Genomic DNA, 20846 nt, shown 5'->3' with positions numbered 1-20846 from the left:
CCGGGCGGGCGGGCGGCGGGGGCGCCAGCGACCGCAGCCGGGGGGACGCGGGAGGATGGAGCAAGTGGAGATGATGAGGAAATTCATCCAGAGGGTCCAGGCCATGAAGAGTCCTGACCACAATGGGGAGGACAACTTCGCCCGGGACTTCATGGTGAGTCTCTCCCCTCGCTGTCGCCTCCTCTCGCCGGCACCGGAGCCTACCGTCGCCTTGGCCGGGGCCGCCAGCGCTTTGTGTGCGGCTGTGAGAGGCGGAGGGCGTGCTCCAGCCCCGAGGGCCGGGTGGTCTCGGGGGCTGGCTGGAGGTGAGATCGCCTCCGCCCCTCGGCCTCCTTTCTGCCCCTCCCGTGTTCGCGGCCCCCTCCGCGGGCGCCCAGGGCACGCAGGGAGCCGCCGCTGGGCTGAGCCCGCACCCTGCACCGTCGCCCGTGACCACCTATTGTTTCTCGGGCCGGGAGCCGAAGGCGAATGAAGTGCAGGCCGGGGGCTGGAAGTGGGGGTGAGGGCGGCCTTTGCACAAGTCCCCACTTAGCCTGCTTCTCCCGAGAGGGTCGGAGCCGGGTGTACGGCGGCGACCTGGGAGGAGAGCGGATCGCGACTGACGAAGGAACCGGGTGGTTGAGGTTGGCATTAACTCGAGGGGTCGCTTTGCTCAGGCTGGTCCCAAAGTAGGCAAGGTAGGACTTACACTGTTTCTGGGTTCGCAGTTATTATCTCCAACGCTTGGGAAAGGATTGTCCTTTAGGAATCTCGTGGTTCACCCAATTTCCATATATCCCCGCCCCGCCTATTCTCTCCGGAGACCTAGGTTCTAGGTAATCTTGGGGTCAGTGTGACTACGTTGAGGGGGTAAGTGGGTTGGGGGGGTTATCTTGAAGCAAGCCTACTCAGACTCCCTAGGGGATTTTGCTGAAGGCGGAGGGGATGTGACTATCACTTCCTATCCGGGGTGGGGGTGGGGATCTTGGGAACAATAGTCCTGGTGGGGCGGAGGCGACGTTACGGCCGAAGGCCTGAACTGGGAGATAACCTTCCCGGCCCGCCACGCACCCCCCCTTTCCGCTCTCTGCTTGTGTAGGCAAGCTTAAGAGGAGGTGAGGGTTAAAAGTCTTATTGGTGAAATTGCTCTAGATACATCACTGTGAGGGGGTCAGATCCGAAGGCGTGGGACCAGAAGTCGACTTCCTACATTACTACCCCTCCCCGCCCCTTTTATTTTTCTGCTGGACAATGTTCCCTCTAGGGTTGTTTCCCGGCTTGGGAGGCGGTGGTTGCGGCTGCTGCTCCTGCGGATATTGCGCAAGACCGGGGCGTTGGAAACCCTGGAGGTCTGGGGAATGGAAAAGGAAGTGGAACTTTGGGAAGTGGTTGCTCCTTAGCCTTGGCGGGGGTTGAGAATGGGAAATCAAGTGGGGAAAATTTTGCCCCTGGCTAAGGTACACCTCCAATAATATTTGTTAACTCCAAAATTCGATTATGAGGCTGCAGTTAATATCTATAAAAATGAATGGGCAATAGACATTGGCTACTTTTTGATTCAGAGTACAGCTGTTTTTAAGGTGCAGGTAGTGAAAAGATTTTTAGTACTGAAATACTTTTTCACATTTTAAAGAGACTTGGGTTCGGTAAAGCTTTAGTGTTAATGTTAACATCTCATAAAATACATTTTTGACCTTGCACAATTTTAGTATTTTTGAGCTTCATGATTCCTAGACCAATGACAGAGAATACCAGTAAGGTTTTGTTAGTGTCTTTTGAAGACTGGAAAAGACAGATTAAGTAATTATTCTTTATTTTAAACATTTTTCTGATGATATGCAGCCTGTGTGTTTATGAAAGATTACTTTGTGATCGAAAAGGTTAAAGAAAGATATTTTCCTTTCTTGCTGTTGAGAATGTTGATTATGTTGGTATCTTTTGAATGGTGTAATTTACAATAATTGGATCTTTTTACTATTCCCTTGCCAAAGTAGAAGAAATATTTATTTAAGACACTTAAAATTTGTCTTTTAGTCTCTTCGGTGTGGAATAGGTGGTGTGGTACCAGGCTATTTCTTGTTTGTATGCTAGTCATTTGGGTATTCCTCCTCGCATCCTGTCAAGGAAAATTGGTGATGCAGGCCATCAGGACAGGTGCCAGTCTCTGAACTCCTATATTGGGGAAGTAGCCTTGGGGTTGATGCTTTGGGAATGAGTCAGGTAACCCTATTGGAGATGCCATTTCTCAAGGACTGAATGAGTTTCCTTTTGCTACAATACCTGGGAAGAGCTAGGTGATTCTACATTGGAGATTTGATGACTAAGGTTATTCTTTTATAGTGCTTGCTTTTGTTTATTTCCTGAGTTGATAAGCAGTAGCTATAATTAAGGCAGCTGGTATTTAGTGCTTTTCCTTTGACAGAAAGGCTCCTCTCATGGAAAGAGAGTAGATCAGCTGATAGATTCTGTCATTTTTCAAATTCTGATGTGGATTCGAAATACATTTTTAAATCTTAACATTTGTAGAACTGCGCCTTAGAGATAATGTAGCTATTGTAACCCTGTTCCTTTATAAAGTAAGAATGTTTATTTCAAATTGAGAATTTAAAAACAATAATTAACAATTACCAATAATGCCTTACACTTAGGTAAGTGGAGTAGGCATTCAAACTGGTTTAACACAGCTCCTGTAAGTAACATGCTGTTTCCATTATCCTATCTAGCAGTCTTGTGGTGTGATCACCCAAATGCTATACCTTTGTTAATGTTTTTAATGCTTCTGTGTGACCAAAAGCTACACATAAACATTTTGTATTCTTGGTTATTTTATTCTATTTATTTATTTGTTTTCTTTCTTTTTACTTTAAAAAATAATTTTCTTGGTTGTGTTGTAAATTAACATTCTGATAAATGGTTTTCATTATTGCAGCTGCATTGTAAATTTTTTTTTTTTTTTGCTATAGGGTGTGCTCGCCAGAGAGAGAGAGACAGAGAAACATAGAGCGAGAAATCACCCCCCAGGGGCGATGGCCATGCCACGCCGCAGTCCCTTTTCCTTCATTCTCCTCTTGGGATCTTGGGCACGCACGCACATGTGCCTGGCGTGAGTTTAAGCCACCAGGTCCGGGACTAGAACTGCGGTTGACTATGTGGGAGTCCAGCAACATAGCCATTACGCTAACTGCTGGTCCCGTAAAAATAATTTTAAGTGACTATAATTTTTTTACCAATTATTTTATAGTTGAACCATTTCTTTATCGTTGAATGTTTAAGCCATTCTATTTTCTCTTGTTGCATATAATCAGTGACTAATATTTATGCATAGAAACTTCTATTTTTTTTAATTTATTTACTCATTCGTTTATTTTAATTTGACCAGAGAGAGACACTGGGGGGGGAGGGGAGTTAAGAAAGTAAGCCACCAGGTCCAGGACTTCAACTGTGGTCGGCCATGTGGGCAGCACCTCAGCTACCATGCCACCTGCTGGTCCTGAAACTTCTATTTTTTGATTATTGCATAGGACAACATTTCAATAGTGGAAGTACATGGTAAAATGATGTAGACTTCTTTTATCATGTGTTTATATGAAGATAACTTCTTGGAAAAGTTGTGCTAGTTTATGTAACTGTCAAGAATGTTCATTTATAATTGTCTTAATCTTTTATTTGATAATTGAAAAATGAGTAGTGGTTCTCAGCTTTTCTACCATAATGCTCATAGTAAATACTCAAAAAAGCAGGCTGAGGTTGTGTGGGTAGGAAATGCTGACTGAATATAGAGCTAGCATGTCTATTTTATTAACACCTTCCATCTCTCCTGACTCCTAAGAAATGCAGTGTGGAACTGTGTGCAATCACTATTATTGGTCTAGAATAAATCTTTTTCTTTTTTCTTTCTTTCTTTTTTTTTTTGATTAGAGAGATTTTTGTTCTGGAGCACATGTGCTTGCCAGAGAGGCTGAGAGAAACAGAGACAGAAAGAGTGAAATCACCCCCTATGGGAGATTACCATGCCGCTCTCCTTTTGGGATTTCGGGCATGCACGCGCACATGCCTGGCATGAGTTTTAAGCCTCCACGTCCAGGACTCGAACTGCAGTTAGTCATGTGAGAGTCCAGCGATGTTACCATTATGCCATCTGCTGGTCCCTAGAATAAGATCTTAAATTTAAACAGATATAAGATCCTTCTAAGAAATTTGAGTTTGATTATTATTGAAGGTAGAATATTTTTCAACTGTTCTGCGATTTATGTATTCTTGTCCTTGACCTGTTGTGCCCCCATCCTTTTAAAGGTGACAAAACTAAGGTACTGAGATTGTGTAAACTGTGGTGCCCAGGTTGTCATGTGTTGAAAACATGATAACTTTACTAATATGCAAATTAGTGAATAAATAGATAATTTGTGGCAGATCTAGAACTTGATCTCGATAGTCTAAACTTTTAGTTTTTAAAGATGACAAACTCTGGGGCTGGCAGGTGGCATGGTGATTAAGGTGCTAGACGCCTGCATGGCTGACCACAGTTCGAGTCTTGGACCTGGTGGCTTGCTTTCTCATTTCCCCTTTCTCTCAGTGTTTCTCTAGTCAGATTTAAAAATAAATAAATAAATAAATAAATAAAATTAAACAAATAATTTTAAAAAAATCACACCACCTACATGATTTAAAAAAAAAAGATGAGAGATTGTGATCATGACAAGTACAATAAATACACAAGATTGGGTGATACACATGTGTGCTTGGCAAACCTAGGTTTTATTCCACACAGGCCGTCTGAAATATTCTGGGGGAGAGAGGGGGACCATACTTTGGGTATATATGGTGTAGACTAACTTTGATGCTGGAAAAGTTAGGTAGGGGTCAGATCATGAAGGATCTGATACCCGTTAAATTTAGATTTTATTCTATAGACCAATAGTAATAATTGCAAACAGTTCTGCACTACATCTTTTAGAGTCAGGGGAAAGGGGAGGAGGTTTAAGTTAAGAAAATAGGCATTCTGGCCCAGCACTCCATCCTCATTCCCTACCCCCACCTCCTCAGCCTGCTCTGCACCTTATGATGGAAAGCTGAGAACCACTTACTCACTCTCTGGAGAGAATGAAGGGTAAAAAGTCATTAGGCAGATTGGTGTGTTAGCAAGTTTATTCTGATGGCAGTATGAAGAATGGCATTTTAGAATCTGTTGAAATCAAAGAAGTGAGATTTGGGGGCCTGAAGTGAATTTAGGAGGAATGGAGAGTACACAATGGGTAGGATAAGCATTAAGAAAGAAGTCTTAATGATTTCACTTAGATGTGGGTAAAGGAGAATTGGAATAAAGTACCTCTAAGATGTCTGGCTTGGTATCCTATCACCTACTTTTGAATGTGCCGTTTGATAGAGTAAGGAGTAAGTCAGAAGAAAAAAATACAGAGGAACAAAACTGTGGGAGGAAGTATCAAGGGAGAAGAGGAAGAATTTGGTTGGGACATGTTAAAACTCAGGTGCCTCTGAGACATCCAGTAGAAATGTGGACCTCAAGATAGCTGGTAGGATGGCAGGAGTTAAAGATTTAGGCGTCATCGCATAAGCATGTAGGAAGTAGTCAAAAGCGTGGGAGTGAATGAGTTTATTCCAACAAGTATATAAAGTGACCAGCTTTCAGTTGAATATCATCAGCATTTAAAGAGCTGCCAAGACAAGTGCTAGTGATTGTTCCTGAGAAGGAGTGGTCATAGAGAAGGGAGGGGACCCAGAGATGTCAGAAAAGCCTGGGAGAGTTTCAAGAAAGGTGTTGTTAGAGTCAAGTAATGCTGGGAGGACCAGTAAGGTGAGGTTGGGAAAGTATTCATTCCATTTGGCAGGCAGGAGTGGTTTGGTGACTAGAAAAAGCAGTTTGGACTTGGGGTATGGGAAGAAGCCAGATTAGAGTGGATAAGGAGAAAATAGGTGAAGTGTGGGTATAGCGTCCTTTCATTAATTCTAGCATTCTGGAAGTAGATAGTTCTTACAAGCTATAGGAAGATACTGTCTACCTTTTTAGAAAAACAAATGAGAAATAGAGAATTTTTTTTTTGTATTCTTATCAATGTGTATATCTTCTTTTGTGAAATGACTATTTAAATATAATTTTAAAAGACAGAATAAGAACTTTGTCTTTTAGTTAAGTAAGACTTATTAAGTTTTTTATACAAAGTTTGGACTTGAAATGTTAGAAAAGAGAATGAAAGAGAGAAAACCTGGAAAGATCTTATGTTGTAGAGACTAGATAAGTATACAAAGTGTACAACTTTCCTGTTCAGTAGAAACTATTCAATATTGTGGCTTGTAGAGTTTTTTGTTTTGTTTTAAAGAGAGATTTTTGCTATCGGGTGTGTGCACTTGCTGAGGAGACAGAACACGAAATCAACACACACACACACACACACCCCGTGGGGATGGCCATGCCACAATCCCTTCTCCTCCTCCATTCTCCTCTTGGCATTTTGGGCACACATGTACATGTGGCTGGTGTGTTTTAAGCCTCTGGGTCCAGGACTCAAACCGCTTTCAATGACATGGGAATGCTGTAATGTAACCATTATGCCATCTGCTGGTCCTGTTTTGTAGGGGTTTAAAAAAAATGTCATAATAATTGCCTTTGTAAGTGTTGTGCTGAAGCACATGGGGTGCCCACAATTGATTCTCTATCTAACCTAAAGTCCAAGCTCCCTGCTCCTGTAACCTCAGCAACTTAAGGAGGCTGAAGGCAGGAAGATCTTGAGCTCAAGTCTGACCTGGGGAACATGAGGAGACCCTTTCTGAAGGAATTGGACATGGTGACAAACTTGTATGGTTCCAGCTACTTGGGAGACTGAGGTAGGAGGATTGCAACACAGCAAAACCCTGTGGGTCTCAAGAAAAAAATCACATTTAAATTATTAACAGTTTTGGGTTGGCCAATGACATGGTGGTTAGGGTGGCTGGATCCCACATGGCCATCCGTGCTGTTTGATTCTGGACCTAGGACCTAGCAGCTTGAGAAACACACTGAGTGCGTGTGTATGCGCTCGTGAGTTCTCAAATCCCCAAGAGGAAAATGGAAGAGAAGAGTTTATGGCATGGTCATCGTTGCTAGGAGGTGTTTTATTTCTTTTCCTCCCTCTCTCTCTCTTTCTCTCTGGCAATTATGAGCTCACACACTTTATAGCAAACTAAAATAAGAACAAAACAGCTTTATTGAGATATAGATACCTACCATGAAATTCATCCATCTTAAAGTATTCACTTTAAAAATTAAATAATCTTTAGTATTACATACACAGAATTATGTAACTACTATCACAATTTTAGAATATTTTCGCCCTCATACCCACCAGCAGTTACTTCTCCCCTCTTCCTCCCAGCCCTAGGTAACTACCAGTTCACTTTCTATCTCCATAGATTTACCTATTCTGGACATTTTATAACAATAGAATTTTACAGTATGTGGTGTTTTATGACTGATGTAATTTAGCTTATCATTTTCGAGGTTCATTGATGGTGTACATGGATTAGTAGTGCTTACTTTTTGTGGCCAAATGTTACATTAGTTGATACCACATTTATTTATTCATTCCCTGATGAATACTTGAGTTATTTCTACTTTTTGGCTATTACTAATAATGCTGTTATAAATACTTGTATTCAAGTTTTTGTGTACATTTATGTTTAAGTCTCTTGGGTTTGTCCTTAGGAGTGGAATTTTTGGGTCACATGAGAACTCCGTGTTTAACATTTGGAGGAATGGCCAGACTGTTATCCAAAGTTGCTGCACATTTTACCTTACCATCAGGGATATATGAGGGTTCCAGTTTCTCAGCATCCTTACCAGTACTTGTTATTGCTGTCTTTTTGATTATAGATATCCTACTGGGTGTGAGTGGTGTCTTGGTTGGCTTGTAGGTTTTTGTGTGTCTTTACTTGTTTTTCAAAGCTATAGTGATAGGAAATATTTTCCAGCCCTTGCATTTGAGCTTATTTTGATGCCTCCCAGTACCACTGGTTTAGTTATTGTTTTTTTTTTTTTCACCTATACTTTGGTGGATGTTCAGCCATACATATTTCATATTTATATTTAACTAATTTGAAAAGTAGAAGTGAACCTTTACTTTTTTTTTCTTTTTCTTTTCTTTTTTTTTTTTTTTGCTGTAGGTTGTATGCGTTTGCCAGAGAGGGGGATAGTGAGAAAGCACCCCCTGGGGGTGAAGACCATGCTACAGCCCTTTCTCCTTCATACTTCTCTTGGGATTTTTGGATGTACATGCCCATGCACCTTGTGTGTTTTTCAAGCTGCTGGGCTGGGGACTCAAACGGTGCAGTTGGCCATATGGGATTCACGGTTTTAATAACCATGCTACCTGGCTGACCCAGAAATGAACTCTTAAGTAATTCTCCAGACATGGCTCACTGAGACAACATACTACAAATTTACCTCAAGAATTAACTTTCAGGATGTTTTATTGTATTTATTTTTAGAATATTGTTAGGTTTTTTTCCTCCCTTCAGTACTTGACAGTTAGTTTGGAAAAGGATTTTGAAAGGATTAAACTGAAAATGAGACATTGACATAGATAGATTTAATTTTTTTGTTCAAGTATTAAACACTTCTGTGTTTCTGTAGCACTGACTTCATTAGATGCATAAACATTTACACTTGTCTTCCCCAGACAGAAAGCCTTTAAGGCTAGAGACTAGTACTTAATTATCTCTGTATCCCTATTGCTTAATATATTGCCTGGTGTTTAAAAGGCATTAATATCCATTACATGAGCAGAAGTTATAGGCAAGCTTAATGTTGTAAGTCAGAAATTCATTCTTCAGGTGAATTCTTCAAATGGCCCAGCATAAGAACTGTTTTGCTCTCTCTTACACACAGGTGGGCTCACACAGTATTTGTATTCTCAGTATCTTTTGAAAAAAAAAAAAAAAGTAAGGTAAAGAGCTACACTGAATTCATACTGTTTAAATATGGTTTTATGAATTGTAAATTCTTCTCATTTAAAAAACAGTACTATACATGTGTGTCTCTAGATACTGCTTAATGTGTGTAGGAATTCAGGGGCCACTTAAAGTAACTTCTCTACTTGTGCATCCCACAGGCCTGAATTAAAATTTGGAGACATTATTTTAGAATATTATCTTTTATAAAATGCCATTTTCAGACTTTTGGATTGCTTTGGATTTCATTAATAAAATCCATCTATCAGGTCACACTGACATCTCTTCAAAAGTAGTGTACTTGTGGGTGTTTGGGGGATGATTACAAGCGTTAACTGTTCTCGCCTTGCCTCTAGTTTCTTGTCTCATCCAGTCCATTCCACATATCATACTCACTTTCCTAAAATAACGCTTTCAAGTGTTGGCATCTGTGGGCTAATGGAAACCATACTGTTTGTACAAGTCAAGAGAGATGTGGGTTGAATCCCTGCGCTTAGTTGTATGTTTTCTTTAATACATAGGATCGTGTTGGATACATCATTTCGTTTTCATTATCAAAGATATAAGTTAAAAAAAATTCATGGCTCCCTTTGCTGACCATTAAAATTACTGGAAATTTTAGATGCTTAAGCTAACTCAAAGCACCAGATCTAAATTCTGCTTATTTTCAAACTGTAATTATATGTCTGTTTCTATTCCCAAATTTGATTCTCTAGTCCCTTCTCCCTTCCCCTCAATTTTATAACTGGTCCCCTAATGGAGACTCACTGGTCTATAGGATAAAGTCTACACTTATTGTGGTGTTTCAGAATCTTCCCAACATAGTTTCACAGTACCTTTCCATTGTTAAAGTCCTGTTTTCTTTAGTAGCTATTACATGTCCTTGAGTTTACTCAATGAATGAACTTTTATCTGTGAATGTACTATTGAATATACTTTTCCCCTGTCTTAGAAGGCTTTCCACTTATTTTGTAGACTGTACTGTGAAGATCAGGAAATTAAAAATCTAGGCCCATGCACAGTGGTACGGGTGCTACTCTCTTGTAGTGGGGCTATAGGGGAAGCTAAGTTTGGATTCTGGGTAGATGGGCTCATGTCAGGCACCTGCGATCCTGGCTGAGAGGCTGGGAGAATGTGGCTTATTGAGACACTCTCTAGGGTGTGTGTGTATGTGTCTTTGTTTCTTTCTCTTGAAAGAAAGAAATAAAATGAACTTAAAGAACTAATAAAAGGGGCCAGTGGGTGGTATGGTGGTTAAGGTGGTAGACTCCCACATGGCTGACCCTGGTTCAAGTCATGGAACTAGCAGCTTGAAAATCATGCCAGGTTGTGTGTGTGTGTGTGTGTGTGTGTGTGTGTACATGCCCAAGATCCCAAGAGGAGAATAGAGAAGGGATTGCCATGTGGCCATCCCTCCAAGGGGGTGATTTTTTTCACTTTCTCTCTGTCTCCAGTGAGCACATGTGCCCTATGGCAAAACAAACAAACAAAAACTTAGAATGGCTTCACCATATCCACCTAAAACTCACAAGCAAGACTGTAATTAATTCTCTCTTTCTGGGGTATGTTAGCTCAGTTTATTGTAAAGAACTTGTTCTCCATTGTATTAATACTACCTGATACTATGTGATTTTTAGTACTATAGGGAAAAAAAGCTTTTATTAGGTTTGAGTTGAAAACTTGCTAAGATAAGTTAGGTACTAGGTAGTAATTGTTCTAAACCACTAATCTCTTCCAAATAGGAATTGAACTCTCCTAGGATTAATATTTCCTGTATTAATAGTTTTAGATTCATGCAATCATGTCTAAACAATTAGGTCCTTCCCTCTGAAGCCATACAACTTTGTGTTTTCTTTTGTATAATATTATAGTGTCTGTGGCTGGCTCATGGCAGATATAACAAACAGTAATTGCTCCCCAAAATTTTTCTTGGAGAATGTGCAATCTGGATCATGTTAATCAGAGGCTTTGGGATATATGCTAAAATCTGTATTTCCTGTAATAATTTTAAAATGTAATCTATATTTTAAAAACTATTTTAAAAAGTTTATTTCTTCTGAGAGAAAGAGAGAGGGAGAGAGAGATGGATACACTCAACAGAGTCTTTATTGCCATGATCCACTCCCAGCCTAAACCGGTCAGGATTGTTTGTACATGTGTGTACACCTTGCATGTAGAGAGAGCCCTTGGGACACAAACCTGGGACCTTCCATTGTGATTTCAGCATTATAGAGCATGATTTTGCCACTGTGCCACTGTGACTGTTCTAAAAAACTATTTAGTAGCATTTAAATAGCTAATCCGGTAGCCTCTGAAAGAATGCTGAAAGATTTGTCTCTGTTCCTACCTATAGTCTTTTCCATTCATCCACTCATAAAAAAGATATTTATTAGGTATTTGAGTGTCTACCATCCTTAGGCTTTTCTGTTAAGAATTGAAAATAGGGTAGTTACTTTCCTTAGGAAGCTTATTCACTATGAACAAACATGTGAAAAATGGCAGGGAGTATTTCATGGGCAGTAGATGAGCTTCAAATTATATATAATGTTTTGTGTGTAAGCCCATTTTGGAAGGAGGAAGGTTCATAGAGCTGAGATTTTCAAGGGACTTAATCTCCAAAACCTTAGGATATCTAGGCTGGTAAAAAAGATAATGAGTTTTGGAACCATACAGGCATTAATTTTTATCCTGGCCCTGCTATGATTATGAGCAAGTTATCTAGAGAAATTAAGGGATTAACATCTACCTGGAAAAACCAAGACCAAGATAATTTATGTGTAAAGCTTCTAATATAGTATGTAGAAGGTACTCTGTAGTAATTCAAAATGTATTGCTCCAGTGGAAGTGTATTCAAGATTTAAACCAGATTTGTCTGAATAGATCATAGTTAGTTACAGAAAAAGGGGCCACATTTCTGCCGATTTTTTTTAAAAATATGGTTTCTCACCATGTTGTGATCTTCCTGCCTTAACATGCTAGCTAGAACTAAAGACACACACCACCACACCTAGCTCCTTTTCAGCAAGGGTCTTACTATGTTGCCCAAGCCATCCTTGAGCCTGTAATCCTCCTACTTCAGTCTCCCCAAGTACTTGGGAAAACAGGTACAAACCACTGTACCCAGCCTTTAGGTTGGACAAGGGATCGAACCTGGACCTCCATACCCTAGCCTGTGGAGCACAGCAACTTAGCAGCATACTCCATTGTGAGTGACTGGGCCTGAGACAAATCTTGAAGGAGGGATTTGTCAGGTGTACTAGGTGGTTAAAGGCGTTTCAGATATAGGAAACAACACTTTCAAGGACATGGAAATTAAAACTGTGAGTTTTAGATGGGAGGAACAGTGTGGCAGTGTATAAAGTAAGCAAAGCTCATGTGTCCAAGCAAGAGGAGCGGATTTCCAAAGGGATATTAGCTTTCTTTTAAAAGAAGTTGTTGTTTTTTTTCTTTTTTTTCTTTTTTTTTACATTTAACCTTATTTTAATTTGACCAGAGAAAGATAGAGTGAGAGAGAACGAGAGAAGGCAAGTGAGAAAGCAAGCTTCCGGGTCCTAGACTAACTGTGGTCAGCCATGTGAGAGTCCAGCGCCCTTAATCCTGGCCACACAACCTGCTGGCCTCCAACTTTTTTATTTTTTTCTTAAGAGAGATTTTTGCTACAGGGCATGTGCACTCTCTGGAGAAACAGAGAATGACAGAAAGCGAGAAACTCCCAGAGGGGATGGCCACACCACAGTCCTTTCTCCATTCTTCTCTTTGGATCTTGGACATGCATTCCCGGTGTGAGTTTTAAGCCTCCGGATACGGAACTTGAACCATGGTCGGCTACATGGGAGTCCAGCAGTGTACGCATTACATGATCTGCTGGTCCTGGGATATCAACTTCAAAGTGCTGAGTTTGAGATAAATATGAAATTGTCTTCTGAATTCTTGAATGCTTGGATGAAGAGTATTTTATGTCCCATTATTCTGGTGTACTTGTTTAATAATTCAATAGAATCTTTTAAAAAGTAAGTTTCAATCATATGGTCAGTGTTCCCAAATCTGGTAATTTTGCTTTATCTTGGATATATAAAGTAGTGTTTCCTCTGTTTACACAGATCAGAGATGGCAGGATTAGTGTTTTTCATTGGCTCCTGTTGGGTCTATTAAAAATACTTGTAAAAAATTACATTAAAAGTCTTTAAGACGTATGCCATTTATCGGGTCATCAGAAAAGTCAGAACATGATTTTCTATGCAAAAATGTGTCATGACTTTTCCAATGGTCCAGAAATATAATGGTGGATCTTTTTATTAGTTTGAATTTCTTAGTGATTTTGAGTTTTATGTAAGATAACTTTGAAGAGGTTTTGAAATTATGAGTTGGGACCAGAACTAACCTGAGAATGGAAAAGAGTTTTAGGTCCTGTGTTACAGAATGTGAAGAATAGCTTTTCCAGACAGCACTTACCCCCAACATTATAGAAGACGGTTTTATTCTTGAAGTCATAGACTCTTTAATGTTGACCATTAATTAAAACTGTTTAGAAATTGGGAAACTAGTTACACATCTTGCAGTTAGCATGGTGGGAGAGCTAGGTTTGACCCAAGTCGTGAAAGCAGTAAATTAAAAAAAGTTTTCTGGTATAGGTTTTGGTGACTGAGTGTGTTTTTCAAGCCACCGGAGCTAGGATTTGAAATACAGTCAGCTATTGGACTCTAGCTCCCTCCACTAGACCACAGGCTGGCTCCAGTCCTTGAGTCTTTCTGTCATTATCCATGTTTATCAATTTCTCTTGTCTCTCTGGAGCAGCTTAAATACTTGCCTTTTCTTCCCTGTATGTCAGCTTTACTCTTATCTCTCTCTACATTTTGACTTCCATTGTTTTGGGCTACACATGCTGAATAAAGGCATTTGTTATAGTAATCTAACCTTTCTTATTCATTTTTACTTCAATTTAGATGAGGAGCTCAGAATGACGAGAATCTCACTTTTAAATTTATGAAAAAAAATCAACTTACCAGTAAGAAGGATGTTATAGATGTGTGGAGTTGACAAAGGTAGGGAGCTTATTTACGTATGTATAGTAGGACATTTTCTTACAGAAAGGAAGGAATGGTTTTGCTAATTATGTGGGCATCTCAAAAGAGTGTCTAGTAGAGAATTCTTAAAGCAAAATTGGAAAAAAAAAAAGCTACTATTTTAGAGTTTCAGCCCCAAATAAACTCCACCCACCTTCTTTCAAAGAAGGCAAAAGAAATACAAAGAGTCCTTGTGACTCAAGAGAGCATGCTGTTGGGTCTGGCAAAGTTATTTCACATGTACTATATACATTAAAAAAATCAGGTAAAATTATAGAAACTGTAAAATTAAGATTATCAATAAACTACATGTTTATGGTCCCTAAAATTTAAATTATTATAGTTCATTGTTAAACTATAAGGAAATACTATTGTTTTTTAAAAGAATTATTTATTGATTTTATTCCATTTGTTATTATTATGTTTTTTAAATTTGACCAGACAGAGAAAGAGAGAAAGAGAAAATGAGAAAGCACGCGGCCAGGTCCAGGACTTGAACCATAGTCGGCCATATGGGAATCCAGCGCCTTTAACCACCACACCACCTGCCAGCCCCAGACTTGAGCCTGTAATCCTCCTACTTCAGTCTCCCCAAGTACTTGGGAAAACAGGTACAAACCACTGTACCCAGCCTTTAGGTTGGACAAGGGATCGAACCTGGACCTCCATACCCTAGCCTGTGGAGCACAGCAACTTAGCAGCATACTCCATTGTGAGTGACTGGGCCTGAGACAAATCTTGAAGGAGGGATTTGTCAGGTGTACTAGGTGGTTAAAGGCGTTTCAGATATAGGAAACAACACTTTCAAGGACATGGAAATTAAAACTGTGAGTTTTAGATGGGAGGAACAGTGTGGCAGTGTATAAAGTAAGCAAAGCTCATGTGTCCAAGCAAGAGGAGCGGATTTCCAAAGGGATATTAGCTTTCTTTTAAAAGAAGTTGTTGTTTTTTTTCTTTTTTTTCTTTTTTTTTACATTTAACCTTATTTTAATTTGACCAGAGAAAGATAGAGTGAGAGAGAACGAGAGAAGGCAAGTGAGAAAGCAAGCTTCCGGGTCCTAGACTAACTGTGGTCAGCCATGTGAGAGTCCAGCGCCCTTAATCCTGGCCACACAACCTGCTGGCCTCCAACTTTTTTATTTTTTTCTTAAGAGAGATTTTTGCTACAGGGCATGTGCACTCTCTGGAGAAACAGAGAATGACAGAAAGCGAGAAACTCCCAGAGGGGATGGCCACACCACAGTCCTTTCTCCATTCTTCTCTTTGGATCTTGGACATGCATTCCCGGTGTGAGTTTTAAGCCTCCGGATACGGAACTTGAACCATGGTCGGCTACATGGGAGTCCAGCAGTGTACGCATTACATGATCTGCTGGTCCTGGGATATCAACTTCAAAGTGCTGAGTTTGAGATAAATATGAAATTGTCTTCTGAATTCTTGAATGCTTGGATGAAGAGTATTTTATGTCCCATTATTCTGGTGTACTTGTTTAATAATTCAATAGAATCTTTTAAAAAGTAAGTTTCAATCATATGGTCAGTGTTCCCAAATCTGGTAATTTTGCTTTATCTTGGATATATAAAGTAGTGTTTCCTCTGTTTACACAGATCAGAGATGGCAGGATTAGTGTTTTTCATTGGCTCCTGTTGGGTCTATTAAAAATACTTGTAAAAAATTACATTAAAAGTCTTTAAGACGTATGCCATTTATCGGGTCATCAGAAAAGTCAGAACATGATTTTCTATGCAAAAATGTGTCATGACTTTTCCAATGGTCCAGAAATATAATGGTGGATCTTTTTATTAGTTTGAATTTCTTAGTGATTTTGAGTTTTATGTAAGATAACTTTGAAGAGGTTTTGAAATTATGAGTTGGGACCAGAACTAACCTGAGAATGGAAAAGAGTTTTAGGTCCTGTGTTACAGAATGTGAAGAATAGCTTTTCCAGACAGCACTTACCCCCAACATTATAGAAGACGGTTTTATTCTTGAAGTCATAGACTCTTTAATGTTGACCATTAATTAAAACTGTTTAGAAATTGGGAAACTAGTTACACATCTTGCAGTTAGCATGGTGGGAGAGCTAGGTTTGACCCAAGTCGTGAAAGCAGTAAATTAAAAAAAGTTTTCTGGTATAGGTTTTGGTGACTGAGTGTGTTTTTCAAGCCACCGGAGCTAGGATTTGAAATACAGTCAGCTATTGGACTCTAGCTCCCTCCACTAGACCACAGGCTGGCTCCAGTCCTTGAGTCTTTCTGTCATTATCCATGTTTATCAATTTCTCTTGTCTCTCTGGAGCAGCTTAAATACTTGCCTTTTCTTCCCTGTATGTCAGCTTTACTCTTATCTCTCTCTACATTTTGACTTCCATTGTTTTGGGCTACACATGCTGAATAAAGGCATTTGTTATAGTAATCTAACCTTTCTTATTCATTTTTACTTCAATTTAGATGAGGAGCTCAGAATGACGAGAATCTCACTTTTAAATTTATGAAAAAAAATCAACTTACCAGTAAGAAGGATGTTATAGATGTGTGGAGTTGACAAAGGTAGGGAGCTTATTTACGTATGTATAGTAGGACATTTTCTTACAGAAAGGAAGGAATGGTTTTGCTAATTATGTGGGCATCTCAAAAGAGTGTCTAGTAGAGAATTCTTAAAGCAAAATTGGAAAAAAAAAAAGCTACTATTTTAGAGTTTCAGCCCCAAATAAACTCCACCCACCTTCTTTCAAAGAAGGCAAAAGAAATACAAAGAGTCCTTGTGACTCAAGAGAGCATGCTGTTGGGTCTGGCAAAGTTATTTCACATGTACTATATACATTAAAAAAATCAGGTAAAATTATAGAAACTGTAAAATTAAGATTATCAATAAACTACATGTTTATGGTCCCTAAAATTTAAATTATTATAGTTCATTGTTAAACTATAAGGAAATACTATTGTTTTTTAAAAGAATTATTTATTGATTTTATTCCATTTGTTATTATTATGTTTTTTAAATTTGACCAGACAGAGAAAGAGAGAAAGAGAAAATGAGAAAGCACGCGGCCAGGTCCAGGACTTGAACCATAGTCGGCCATATGGGAATCCAGCGCCTTTAACCACCACACCACCTGCCAGCCCCAGAAAATACTATTATTAAGATAGATTTTATCAGAGTATTATATCTTCTCACTATGTATTCACTCCCTGAATATATTTTAGAAATATATCAATATCAGAAATACTAATGTATTTTTTTTCACAGTAGATTTTGCATCATTAAAAGTTATCTCCCAACCACGGGAGATAAATTTGTTTCACTGGTTGAGATACTTTGCTTCACTGGCTGGGACTACATGGGAGTCCCTGGGTTCAATGACTGCTCCCACCTAAAAGCTGGGTAATATATAACATTTAATTCAGTGACTTGAAGAGGCTGAGGCAGGAGAATCGCAGGCTCAAGGGTGGCCTGAGCAAGATAGTAAGACCCTATCTAAAAGTAATAATAATACAAATTTAACTATAGTTCCTTTGGTTCATGAATCATTTAAAATTTACATACTGTAATATTGAGTTTCCCTGGCTATCAGTGTGCCTATCTCTCTGCCTGTGCTTATATTTTTGTGCCTTCCTGTGTACCTCTTATTTACCTAGTCATGTTTCCTTGTCTATTCTCAATTAGCCTATATATGCCTAAGATTCATTAATGGATAGTAGAGAGAAACCAGGAGATACTGTGTTATTTAGGAATTTCCTGTAATTTATATCTAGAAGTTTGTAGTTCTTTACTTACAATACTATAAATAGATGACAAAAATGCCAAGGAGGAATGTAGAGTAGGTGAATATACATAATAGGATTTTGCAACAGAAATAATGGAATATCACATATTTATCTCTAACCTATTCAAATGACTTTATTAGATGCTGCTTAAAAGTAAACTTTTCAAAAAATTTTTTTATTATTTATTTATTTTCTTTTGGAGAAGTTTTTGCTATAGGGCGTGTGCGCTCACCAGACAGAGAGAGACAGAAAGCAAGACAAAAATCACTCCCCTGGGGGGGATGGCCATGCTGCAATCCCTTCTCCTCCGTTCTCCTCTCAGAATCTTGGGCATGCATGCACATGCGCCCAGCGTGAATTTTAAGCCACTGGGTCTGGGACGTGAACCGTGGTCGACTACATGGGAGTCCAGCAACATAGCCATTACGCTAACTGCTAGTCCCTAAACTGTTTTATTTTGAAAATTACTTTATAATTTCGATAGTGGAAGAAATGTGGTTTTAATATATTTTTAAAGAATTATTTATTTAATTGTATTTTTCATAATGATGATTATTATTATTTTAAAATTTGCTACAGGGCATACACGCTTACCAGAGAGAGAGAGAGAGAGAGAGAGAAAGTGAGAAAAGAAGCTGCCAGGTCTGGGACTCACACTGCAGTCAGCCATGTGGATGTCCAGTGTCTTAACCACCGTGCCACCTGCTTGCCTGTGGTTTTAATGTTTTTTTTAAAAATTATTTTATTTAACTTTATTTTATTATTATTATTATTTTCACATGAGTTTTGCCAGAGAAAGACCGAGAGAGAGAGAGAGAAAGGAAGCTGCCAGGTCTGGGACTCGAACTATGGTCAGCCATGTGGGAATTCCAGCACCTTAACTACCACACCACTTGCTGGCCCCTTAATGTTACTTTTTTAAAGAATTATTTTATTTAAGTTTATTCATTTATTTGTTTTAATTTGACCAGAGTGGGACAGAGTGAGAGAGAGAGGGAAAGTGAGAAAGCAAGCCACCAGGTCCGGGACTCAAACTGTGGTTGACCATGTGGGAATCCAGCTCCCTAAACCACCACATCACCTACCAGCCCCAGTTTTACTATTTTAATATACCAAATATTTGGTCTTTTTACTTTAGAAAGATAAAATCGTGAGTATTTTAATAGTTTGAAAACTAGAAGCAGAAAATATTTCTTTGTGAAAAGTCAACATTCAGAGGAATTGTTATTAAAGGTAGAATAAAGGCTTCAAGTGAGCTTTCTTGAATGGGTAAACATTAGCTAGCTCCTCTTCCTTAGTTGCTGCCTGATTTCTTGAACCCACTATAAGCTAATTTCTAGTTCTAGCTCTATCATTTTTGCTGAAATTGCATTTGCCATGATTATCTTAGACCTCCTACACACATCCAGTGGATATTTGATAGTCTTATCTTTTGTGACCCCCTCTTTGGCATTCAGTATTGCTGACCACATTTTTTTAAAGCCCCTTCTTCCTTGTTGAAGTGTACTCAAACCTGGTTTTTCACCAACTTTTTTAGTCTTATTACTGACTCGAATGCAGCATGTTTTCATAATTTTCATGTGTTCTTAGATTCTAAGGGAAATATAACTGAATACTAGAATATTTAGAAATACTGAAGAATCTTACTAATCTTTTAAAACTTACTACAGTGTCGGGACCAGCAGGTGGCGTGGTGGTTAAGGTGCTGGACACTCCCACATGGCCGACTGGGGTTCGAGTCCTGGACCTTGTGGCTTGCTTTCTCACTTTCCCATTCTCTCTCTGGTCAAATTAAAAATCAATGAATGAATAAATAAGTAATAAAATAAATAGTTATTTTTAAAAAAACTTACTACAGTGTCATGGATTATTTTAATGTTGCTTAAGATTTTGGAAGAATAATGAAATATTAATATTTTTTCAGTCTACATTCTGGTGATGACTGGTAGGTTATTTTGGAGGAAATGTCTGAAAAATGCAATTTAAACTAGAAGTATAAGAGAAACTTATAACTAGTACATTTAATTTTCTGTTGTTACTTTGTGCCAGTGTTTATTGTTTATAAGTTCTTTTTTGTTTTTAAGGTTTTTGCTATGAGGCATGTACACTTACAGGGGAGAGAGATAGATAGTGAGAAGGAAAGTAAGAAATCACTTCCTGAGGGAATGGACATGCCACAAAGCCTTCTCTATCCTCCTCCTAAGATTTTAGGCACGTACATGCATGCCCATGCACCCCTGCAGACTCAGACCTTAATCAGCCATGTGGGAGTCAAATGTCTTAACCACTACCCACCTGTTGCTGGCCCCTGTTACAAGCTCTTATCACCACATTTTTAATATTTTAAGATATGTTCCAAAAAAACCCTACCATTTACTTTTCTAGTTGTTAAAGTTTAGAAAATTTCATTAAAAAGAATTATTTATTTAATTTTATCGATGTTATTATTTTTAAAAATTTGATCAGAGGAAGGGAAAGTGAGACGGCAAGCTGCTAGGTCTAGGACTCGAATCTCATCAGCCATGTGGGAGTCTAGTACCTTAACTACCATGTCACCTGTTGACCCCTTTTTTTTTTTTTTGCTATAGAGCCTGTGCGCTTGCCAGAAAGACACAGAGAGACAGAAAGCAAGATATCACCCCCCCAGGGGGATGGCCACACCGCAATCCTTTCTCCTCCACTCTCGGGATCTTGGGCATGCATGCACACATGCCTGGCGTGAGTTTAAGCCTCTGGGGTCCAGGACTTGGACCGCGGTCGACTACATGGAAGTCCAGCAACATAATCACTATGGTAACTACTGGTCCCGAAAATTTCATTTAAAAAAAAAATAATTATTTAATTTTATTTATTATTATTGTCATCATTTGACAAAGCGAGCTGCCAAGTCTGGGGTTCAGACTGTGTTCCGCCAAGTGGGAGTCCAGTGCCTTAACCACCATGCCACTTGCCAGCCCCAGAAAAAAAAAAAAATTTAAAATTCAATGTGAATTGAATTAGGTATATAAATTGTTAATATTTTATCTTTAAAATATGTTGTAAATAGAAGAAAACAATAATCTTTGATACTATTGGGAATGAATCTTAATTAAGAAGT

The 20846-nt window shown here is 39.0% G+C and overlaps 1 protein-coding gene across 4 annotated transcripts in view; it reads left to right on the top strand.

Moving 5' to 3' along the window:
- Positions 1–6: 6 nt before the first annotated feature.
- Positions 7–20846, top strand: part of PTPN12 (protein tyrosine phosphatase non-receptor type 12) — a 125515-nt gene continuing 104675 nt past the window's right edge. For 3 of the 4 annotated variants that reach the window (XM_014589368.2, XM_006140775.3, XM_006140774.3), the window contains exon 1: positions 7–154. In XM_014589368.2, coding sequence (XP_014444854.1) covers positions 56–154 — 99 coding nt within the window. In that variant the 5' untranslated portion in view covers positions 7–55. The remainder of the gene's footprint in view (positions 155–20846) is intronic. The other variant, XM_027773345.1, reaches the window with a different exon arrangement.

This window comes from Tupaia chinensis, unplaced genomic scaffold (assembly GCF_000334495.1).
Source record: "Tupaia chinensis unplaced genomic scaffold, TupChi_1.0 Scaffold000044_1, whole genome shotgun sequence".
NCBI lineage: Eukaryota > Metazoa > Chordata > Mammalia > Scandentia > Tupaiidae > Tupaia > Tupaia belangeri.
This window is presented reverse-complemented; position numbering and strand designations above follow the sequence as displayed.